We start from the raw sequence: 10727 nt of genomic DNA, 5'->3' as shown, positions 1-10727 counted from the left end.
CAGGGGGGAAGCATCTGACCCATCAAAGACTATCTTCTCATTGCTCATGTAATATGCAGAAGGGGTGTACCTGTTGTATCTGACACTGACAATCTTCTTTTGACAAGCTACCTTGATGGGTTTTATTGGTCAGTGAACCCCACACTGTATCACCGTCAGTGTGGAAGCATCTGGACAAAAGCCTAAAGTTTAAGATTCAGAAGAGACATCAAGTATAGTCATACCAAAATGATCTCTACTCCTGCAGTCATTGTCAAGACAGTGATGCTTGAGAAGGAATACAACAAAGACACATAACCATGGAGGAGATGTTTGTAGCCAGAATGGTAGGAGCCACGTCTCTAGTGGAAAGGGCTTTGACCACAATTTCCACAAGGTGGAAGTTTTTCTATTGGCAAAAGACAATTGCGTTAATAATTAACTCTGACAGGGTTTGCATTGCAAATGCAAACAATTCCTTCTCTGGAGTAAATAAGACAAATAATGTTGCAGTTGAAACTTTTGCACTCCTTTCAAATAAAACCAGAGATGTCAGTGCACATCCACATGATGATAGTGCACATCCATGTGATGACAGTGTACATCCAACTGATGATAATGCACATCCACGTCATGACAGTGCACATCCACATGATGATAATGCACATCCACATGATGACAGTGCACATCCACATGATGATAATACACACCCACATGATGACAGTGCACATCCACATGATGATAATGCATATCCACGTGATGACAGTGCACATCCACATGATGACAGTGTATATACACATGAAGATGCACATCCACGGGATGACAGTGCACATCCACATGATGAAGATGCATATCCACGTGATGACAGTGCACATCCACATGATGATGATGCATATACACGTGATGACAGTGCACATCCACATAATGAAGATGCACATCCACATGATGACAGTGCACATCCACATGATGACAGTGCATATCCCCATGATGAAGATGAACATCCACATGATGACAGTGCACACCCACATGATGAAGATGCACATCCACATGATGACAGTGCACATCCATATGATGATGATGCCCATCCACGTGATGACAGTGCACATAGACATGATGATAATGCACATCCACGTGATGACAGAGCACACACACATGATGACAATACACATCGATATGATGACAGTGCACATCCACGTGATGAAAATGCATATCTACGTGATGACAGTGCACATCTACATGATGACAGTGCATATCCACATGAAGATGCACATCCATGTGATGACAGTGCACATCTACATGATGAAGATGCACATCCTTGTGATGAAAGTGCACATCCACATGATAATGATGCATATCCATGTGATGACAGTGCACATCCACATAACGAAGATGCACATCCACATGATGACAGTGCACATCCACATGATGACAGTGTATATCCCCATGACAAAGATGAACATCCACGTGATGACAGTGCACACCCACATGATGAAGATGCACATCCACATGATAACAGTGCACATCCATATGATGATGATGCACATTCACGTGATGACAGTGCACATAGACATGATGATAATGCACATCCACGTGATGACAGTGCACATACACATGATGATAATGCACATCGACATGATGATGGTGCACATCCACATGATGATAATGCATATACACGTGATGACAGTGCACATCCATCCACATGATGAAGATGCACATCCATGTGATGACAGTGCACATCCACATGATGGTGATGCATATACACGTGATGACAGTGCACATCCACATGATGATAATGTACCTTCACATGATGACAATGCACATCCACATGATAATGATGCACATCCAAGTGATGACAGTGCACATCCACATGATGATGATGCATATCCACATGATGATAATGCACATCCAGAGTATAAAGAGCTCTTTCCTCTTTATCTACCCTGACAAAGAAAAGACAGAGATGACTAAATGGGTTTAGGGTCAACTAAGAAATCTCTTTTAAAAGGAAATGTAGGTTAGTCCTTGGGACCATCTGATACTTGTAAAAGATCAGATAATGTTCCCTCCAAATGATAGCCTGAAACTCTGAGATCCTATGATCAGAGGTGATGCCTACCCAGCTTCTGTGCTGCAAGCCAGCAGACTCAAACAGTGAGTATACAAGCCTGCCTAGCAAGATAATCCAAATCTCTTCCAACAGACTTGTTGTTCAGAGAAATATATAAATTAAATACTCCTTTAACCTGTTAACTGTGGGTCCCAATTTTTCCTGGTTCTTGAGATAACTTGGTTTTACCATATATTTAAATTATAAAATTAGTGAGAATCAAAAGTTTAAATAAAGAAAATTCTATACCAAGGACACCTTTGGGGTAATTATTGTGGTAGTGTATTAATGTGAAATTCTTGTATAATTCATGCATTAGTGAAATAACTATTCCACGGCTTCCCATTAAAAAGAGCAGAAATTTAAACTCAGAAGTGAGACATTATGCTATTTATTAACATGATGTCTGGCTTCCCCCATACCGTAGCAGGATATAGCTAGCTAATCCATGTCCTTTTACCTTGTAAATTGGTTGCTTTGTACAACTGATTTCAGTGCTTACCCACCAGTCTCTAATCATTTGACTGAGATGTTAAGAAGATCAAATTCTATAATTTTCAGAGATAGTTTTTCTAAATTTGCAAAACTTGCAGAACACCAGATAAATCATTTTATTTATTTATTTATTACTTCAATTGAGGTGGGTGGCTGTGCAAGATCAAAGCAAGGTGAAATCCTTTACTATGCCCACTATTTCTTTCACTGCCTTTGTAATCACATATTTCAGGTGATGCCCAAAAGCTACTATCATTTTTTGGAGCAGGCTTTCTGTTTATAAAACGAAAAGCAGTTATGTGATTACAGTGAAATGCTGATTACTGATTCTGGGTTGGAACAGTGCATATATGTTTGAGGGTACCAAGCTGAAATATATTACTTAAGACGCTATATCTTTTACCTTTTCATTATCAGATGTCAGAACTGTACACAAAACATTACCTTTTTCAGTGGCAGGCTATCTGTGAGAACAAAGAGTGGTTACATCACCACTGTGAAACAATCATTGATATGGATTGATGGAGCAGTTTATATATGTCTAAGAGCAGTCAATTATTGTAATTATTTTTTTTCACTTTTACAAGAAACAAACATCAGAAGTGTACAAATAAGATGGTTATTGAAGGTAGAGATGAAAAGACATGGTAAGTGGAAAAACAGAGGCCAGTTACATAATTACTATTTTGTTTTTTTTTCAGCCTTAATGCCTGTTGACCATCAGCCCCCACTTGGTTAATGGGTCAATTCATTCCTCATACTAGGGGAAGAGCTGACCAAAAGAAGCTATCAGTAAGGCAGTCATTATTGTTTTTCCATTTTTAAGCCTTAACTCTCATGCATAATCATCCATGTCTAAGGAATTAGCATGCAATTATTTGTGATGCATGCCACATTTCCTCATGAAAGGATCAACTGATCCTGCTTCCCCTGTAGACAAATATCTCCATGTGATCTCCAGTCTCCACTGGAAATTATACTATGGCGATTGTGCTCATGAGCATATGCCCCTTCCTTCCCCTCCAAAGTGAGGTGAGCATTCTTATTCCTCATCAATCCTCTCCGTCCCCATGCCAGATCCAACAGGCACCATAGCTGCTAGTTGATCTCATGTTGCCTGATTTGAATTGTATGATTATCATTAAATGATCACTGATACAACTCGCTGGGGCAGTGTACATGTCTGAGAGCAATGAGTTGAAATACATTACTGTGACCATTTTTTTCTTTCCATTTTGTTACAATGAGACATCAGAAATGAATACTGAAAGTGGTTACCCTTTTTTCTGAAAATATGCCTTGTATGTAGAAGCAGAGCACAATTACATGATCAAAGTGAAATGGTCACTGAAAAGAAGGGTCATTTTCCACTGGATAGCATGCATTTGAAAGGAGCTAATGTTTATTGAATTTGATAAGCATAGTGATGATACAACCTATGTTTTGGCTTTCAAGTTTCGACTTTAATATTATACATTCACCGACTTCCTAATACAAATATTCTTATTCACTTCACAGCAAATATGCACATTTTACTTTGTCTGGTATTGATAGTCAGTTTGTGAAGTACACAGTATTGTATTGCACTAAAACTGAGAATGTGCAGCTATGTAGCAGTTCCCAGAACTTGGCAGCACTACAGAGTAATGAGCTAAAAGGTACAAAGAGGGGCATGCCAATGAGGGTATAATGACATAAACTGAAAAAGGGTCATCCGATGAGTGAATGATGAGATGCAAATAACGACTGTCAAAAGTATGTTGTGATTCAGTTGCATCAGAGTATAAAGACGGCAAGCACACCAAACCTTTTAGAGTTGCATCAGGTGAAAATGTGATGAGACGGACAGGGCTGGAATGGGCTTGGAAAGCAGTGGACACCACACTTATGGTGTGGACAGTACTGCCTCAACAGTGGTAGTCAAAATAAGCAGAAGTAGAGACAGACCTGGGCATGCATATAGCTGAGATAGTTAACACACAGAGCTCCACAGTGATGTGAGAGTCACAAGATATTTCTAGGCAGCATAGTTAACAAGTGTGAACTGGTAACAAAGGGTGCTGAGCTGCACTAACAGGGGTTACATGTGTGGGCATGCACAACAACTGCCTCCATGGCAGACACCCTCATCATATGTGTATGGCAGAGTAGAAGGGGAGAGAGGAGGCAGTCGTGTTGCTGTGGGCTGACATCCCACTGCGACAGTTATATATAGGCCAGCACAGAACAGATCAGTTTTTGTACTTTACAGTACTGTTACTATAGGTTTTACCCATGCAAATGTTCACATGTATAAGGCACCGTTGACATACATCATAAGCCAGAATAGAGGGAAAGGGAAAACAGACCTGATGCTGTGGGCAGCCTTCCTACAGATACCTTGGTACCAATACAGGTACATTAGCTACACAGTCTGTAACTGCAAGTATTTATTTATTTTTCTTTGTTGACCAGGACAGTCTGAGTGGGCAAAGCCCATTTTTTCTGCAGACCCAAGGAGAAAAGCTTCAGAAGATACACATAGGTTATTCATGGCAATATTTTTTTTATAAAGTGTAGATCAGAGTGTATGTGCTGTATCTTTAAGAGGTATCAAGGACTGAGCATGCACATATAAATACCAGGCACATGCTATTCCCAGTGCCATTTTGAAAGTGCAGCCAGAGATTAAGCCTGTATGATTGCAGTAGTTAGTTTGTATATAAGTTACTTAAGTTAAAGTCAGCAATCTTCTATCGTGAAGTGTTTATATATAATAAAGCTGCATGAACAGAACCCACGAAGACTATCCTATTGTATCCAAAGTAGGAGAGTGCCATGGTATCAGAACTGAGATTGCAGAGATTGGTATTCAGAGTCATGAGGTGCAGAGATGACAGTGAAGGTAAACTAAGAGAAATGAGCACAAAAAAGACTCCGAAAAGAACCAACAGTAATGAGAATTCACACTAACTGCTTATTTTATAAAAAAGATAAAACAGAGACTTACAAGGGCACAAACACAATTATTAAACAAGCGGGAGGCACAAAAGGTTTATTAACTAAGGGAAATGTTTAAGATTAAGATATCTGATGAAATGATTATTATAAAAGTAAAACGAGTGTGTTTAAAGCAAAACAAGTGTGTTTGTGGCAAAACGGGCATATTTAGAGTAAAGCGAGCACAGGAAAAGTACGTTGGGCATGAAAAGAAATTAAACGAGCTGAACGAATATAATAAGGGCAAAGGGCACATTAAGTGTAAATAAAGCAAGGCAACTGCATGTGTTTTGGTAAAGTGCTGTGTTTTGGCATAACTACAACTTCGTATTGTATCAAGGGCATAACTAGAGTTATTCAAAGTATCTCAAAGTGTGTAAAAGTGCTTATAAAGTGTGCTTATTACTGTACATGTATTCTGAAGAGTTATTTGTGTGCAAAGTGCAGCTATTTTGTGAAGTACAGTCAAAGTATAGCTATTTCAAAAGGTTTCTTGTGCTGAGTGTATCTATTCGCAGGGTGCTATCATTGCAGAGTGTGTCTTGCACTGTGGAGAATTACCTGGCATGGTGCTGCCATTTTAGGGAAATTTCAGTGTGCTGAGTACTGTTTATTCACGGGGTACAGTTATTTCGAAATGTGTCTTGACTCTGAGGGTCTCCTGCTCAGTTCATTCAAATTGTGCAATCGTTTGAAATGTTTCTTATACAGATAAGAGGTGATATCTTGCAATACAGTAATTTCAAGAATATTACAGTGCCCGAGAAACTTATTTCACAAAGTTCAGTTATACAGAGGCTTGTTGTGCTATTGGGCAAAGTCACAGATACTGGCATAAATTTCTATCATATGTGTGTGCATGTGTTCATGCTTATTTGCTAAGCCCTTCACTGGTATGTATTAATATGGCAGATGGATTTTGAAAGCCCTTACCACTTGTATTTGATCAGAATATTGCAGAGAATTGGAGAATATTTGAGCAAGAGTATGATATTTTGATACAAGCAGCTTATTTAAGCAAAAATATACACACCAGGGCTTTCATTTTGCTAAACCTAGCTGGGTCAGATGCCATAGAAGGAGAGGGTTCATCTGTGCATGTACCAGCAGTATATGAGGGAGAAGGTGAAAATCGTCATAATGTTGTACAGGCTGAATCAAGAGAAGACCACGAGTGTTTGAAGTGCAAATTCAGGGAAATGTGTAACCCCCAGACAAATATTACATTAGAGAAGCATTTGTTTTACACAAGAGTTCAGAAACCAGGGGAAACTTTTGCAGCTTATATAACTGACCTGAGAAACAAAGTTAAAATGTGTTAGTTTGGTGAATTAAAAGATGAGTTAATAAAGGCCAGGCTCATGTGTGGTATTAATAGTGCTGCTGTAAGAAAGATCTTGCTTTGTGACAGTGATTTAATGTTGAGTAAAGCCATTGAGATTTGTCATATCTATGAAGTTACAGAGAAACACACATGTATGCTTTCCAGTGACAAGAACATGGTTTCAGCAGGCTCCAGAGTGAATATAGATACCATCCAACACATAGCAAACAGAAGTAGTCCTAAGCACATGACAGCTACAACCCCTGCTGGCTCACCAGGGAAACCATGTAGTTTTCCAGCAAGTTCTAAGATCAGTTCAGTTAAAGGAGCATGCCCAGTGCAGTACAAACGTGAAGCAGGAAAACCCAAGTCCAGCTTTATTGTTAATCGTCGCAATTGTGGTGACAATCATGAATGTGAAAGAGAGGAATGCTTAGCGTTTGGTCAGTGTCACAAGTGTAAAAAATGGAACCATTTTCAAATGTTTTGCAAATCAAGTAAACCCTCCACAGTTGTAAAAAAGGTCACACAAAAGAAACTGATCAAGCAAGGTTGCAGCAGGGTCTATACCGAAAGCTAACATGAGCAAAAATCCTGGAACCCGAAACCGGAACTGTGAGATTGCAGTACAGTGAAGATGGGGATATTTGCCCTTTCCTCACTGTAGTGCAATCTCAGGGTTGGAATATATATTTAGCAGGGGGTGTGGGGGGCACAGCCCCCCACAATTGCAGTTTCGAGTTCTGGGATTTTCGATAATGTCAGCGTTCGGTAAGATAAACTTTCGTTTATCTAATATAGACCCGTTGCAGCAGTATACTTTTTATATAGAAGGTATATCAATAACTGGTGAAAGAGTTGATGCAGTGAATTTGTTGGCAAAGAACAAAGTGTTTTGTGCAGTCTGGATCAATGGTAAGTCCACAGAGCTTAAAGTAGACACTGGTTCAAAGTGTAAATGTTATATCAGCAGACACATTTGCTAAAGTGAGAACTAATGAGCAACTCAATGTGGCTGGTAGTGCAAAACTTGTTGCTTATGGAGGTGAAGAAATTCAAACAGAAGGCTCAGTGAAGCTTTTGTGTTATTTGGCTGAGAACTGTTACAGCTTGTTATTCTATATAGTCTGAAGGCCAGTGAAGTCATTATTGGGTCTCAGAGACAGTTTGAGAATGAATCTGCTTTCTTTTACTAAAGACGTTCATCACGTAAGTGCATATCCAAGTTCCATTTTTTCTGAAGCTATTTTCTCACAGTATGCTGATGTTTTCGATGGAAAGTTGGGCAAACTTCCAGTTGTGTACTCTATAAAGTTAGACCCAGAGGTCACTCCAGTAGTCAGACCAACAACAAGACTTTTGATAGCTATGCAGGATAAAGTCAGGGCTCAGCTGGATAAAATGGTGCAGCATGGTGTAATTTATCCAGTTACAGAACTAACTGAATGGGTGTTGTCCATGGTAGCAGCTCACAAAAAAGGCTCAGATGAAATCAGAATATGTATTGACCCAAGAGATTTGAACAAAGCATTGAAGAGACCGCATCCCCAATGCGCACAGTCAAAGAGTTTACAGATCTAATACCGAATGCCACTGTTTTTCTGTCTTAGATGCAAAGAGTTCATTTTGGCAAGTGATGCTTGATCGTAAATCCTCATTACTAACCACTTTTGGTACCCCATTTGGCAGATACAGATTCCTAAGGATGCCGTTTGGCATAAATTCTGCAAGTGAAGTCTTCCAGCGTGCAGTGCAGCAAATTTTTTTGGATTATCCTTGTGCCATAATAGTAGATGATTTATTGGTCAGAGGTAATGGTGAAGCAGAGCATGACAGAAACCTAAAGAAAGTTCTAGACAAAGCATGTGAAGGAAACTTGAAGCTCAATCCTGTGAAGTGCAGATTTAGACTACCAGATGCTACGTATGTAGATCATTTATTTACCAGTACAGGCTTGAGACCAGACCTGACCAAGCAAGCAGCTATTCTTGAGATGTCAGCACCAGACAATATTCAAGCTCTACAGTGTTTCCTGGGCATGGGCAACTATTTAGGCAAGTTTATATCAGACTTCAGTGAGTTGACAGCAACTTTAAGAGAGCTTACATGCAAAAATGTTACATGGTCATGGTTAGAACAACACCATAAGGCATTTGAAGATCCTAAGCAGAGAATTGCCACCCCACCTACATTAAGATACTATGATATAAATAAGCCAGTCACTCTTTCCTGTGATGCTTCAAAATTTGCTCTTGGTGTAATTATTCTTCAAGAAGGCAGGCCAGTAGCCTATGCATCTAGAACACTTACCCAACTTTTGGCAATAGTATTTGCATGTTCCAAGTTTCATGATTATATCTATGGTCGAGCTAGTCAGATTGAAACTAATCACCAGCCTATAGTTACTATTCTAAAGAAGCCTATGCATTCAGCTCTAGAAAGATTAAAAAGAATGATGCTCAGATTGCAAAAGTACAACTCCAAGATGGTCTATACAAAAGGCAAACTACTTTTTCTGGCTGATACCATAACCAGATCGCCAGAAATATGATGGAACAGCTTGAGACAAACTACTCTTTCTGGCTGATACCTTACCCAGATCACCCAGAAATATGATGGAACAGCTTGACGCAGAGACTTTTGACTTTGACATGATGGCAGTGTGTAATTCCTCTACCACTAGACTTGATGAGCTGTGAGATCACGCAAAGACTGATCCAATTTTGCAAAAGCTCAACCACTACATTAATGATGGATGGCCATCAAAGCAGTCTAGTGCAAACTTATTTTCCTTACAGAGATGAAATATTGATGAAAGATGGCATTATTTTCAAAGGTTTTAAGATTGCTGTTCCTTCTTCCTCACAACAAGAATATATCCAGATTTTGCACTGTGGTTACCCAGGTTCTGCATCCACTAAGAGAAGGGTGAGAGAACTAGGATTTTGGCCTTCCTTACTGAAAGACATTGATAAAGTACTTTCTTCTTGTTCGGTATGCAATAGTACTAAATCGCATTTACAAAGAGAACCACTTCAGCTAAGTCAAGTTCCTGAGCTACCTTGGTCAACTGTAGCCACTGATATCTTCGAGTGGGGCAATCAACACTACTTGGTATTGGTAAACTCTTATTCAAATTGGTTTGAGATTGACTTACTACCTAATCTAACATCCACTACTGTTATTACTAAGTTGAAGCATCATTTCTCAGTCCATGGTAGTCCACACAGTTATTTCTGACAATGGTACTCAGTTTACTGGTCAATTGTTTCAGAAATTTGTAAAAGAATGGGACTTTGTACATGTTACTAGTAGTCCAGAATATCCACAGTCAAATGGACTAACTGAACATGCAGTGCAGAGTGCAAAGCGATTACTAGAAAGGTCAGAGCGTGACAATATTGATGTTTTTTTGAATTTATTAAATCTCAGAAACATACTCGGTGATGATATACTTGGCTCACCTGCTTAAAGACTTCTATCCAGGCAAACCAGAACAACGCTATGTATTAGTTTCAGTTTATTGAGGCCTAAAGCTAAGAACAACAGAACTATCAAAGCCCAATTATTCAAGAAGCGTTCTATCCAGAAGTCCAGTTATGATAAATCGAGCAGATTCCTTTGTCCATTGAGGGAAGGAGAGACAGTGAGGATACAAATGGCGAAAGGTTTTGACCAGATTGGTCAAGTTACAGATATATGTGCTGAGCCAAGATCCTATATTGTAGAATCTGAGGGTGTGGAATACAGGAGAAATCACAGACATCTGCTTCCTGTACCAGAATCATCATTGCAGCATTGTTCCGGTGATACAGACTCTAGATCGCAGAGCGGACCAGACAT

The 10727-nt window shown here is 39.4% G+C and overlaps 1 protein-coding gene across 1 annotated transcript; it reads left to right on the top strand.

Annotated features, from left to right (window-relative positions):
• The first annotated feature begins 299 nt into the window (after nucleotides 1–299).
• LOC122797629 (histidine-rich glycoprotein-like) lies at nucleotides 300–1682 on the top strand. The gene has a single exon (XM_044066173.1). The coding sequence runs from the start codon at nucleotides 300–302 to the stop codon at nucleotides 1680–1682; it is 1383 nt and encodes a 460-aa protein (XP_043922108.1).
• Nucleotides 1683–10727: the final 9045 nt, after the last annotated feature.

This window comes from Protopterus annectens, chromosome 3.part1 (genome assembly GCF_019279795.1).
Source record: "Protopterus annectens isolate FY-2018-M chromosome 3.part1, PAN1.0, whole genome shotgun sequence".
In the NCBI taxonomy this organism is placed as follows: Eukaryota; Metazoa; Chordata; order Ceratodontiformes; family Protopteridae; genus Protopterus; species Protopterus annectens.
This window is presented reverse-complemented; position numbering and strand designations above follow the sequence as displayed.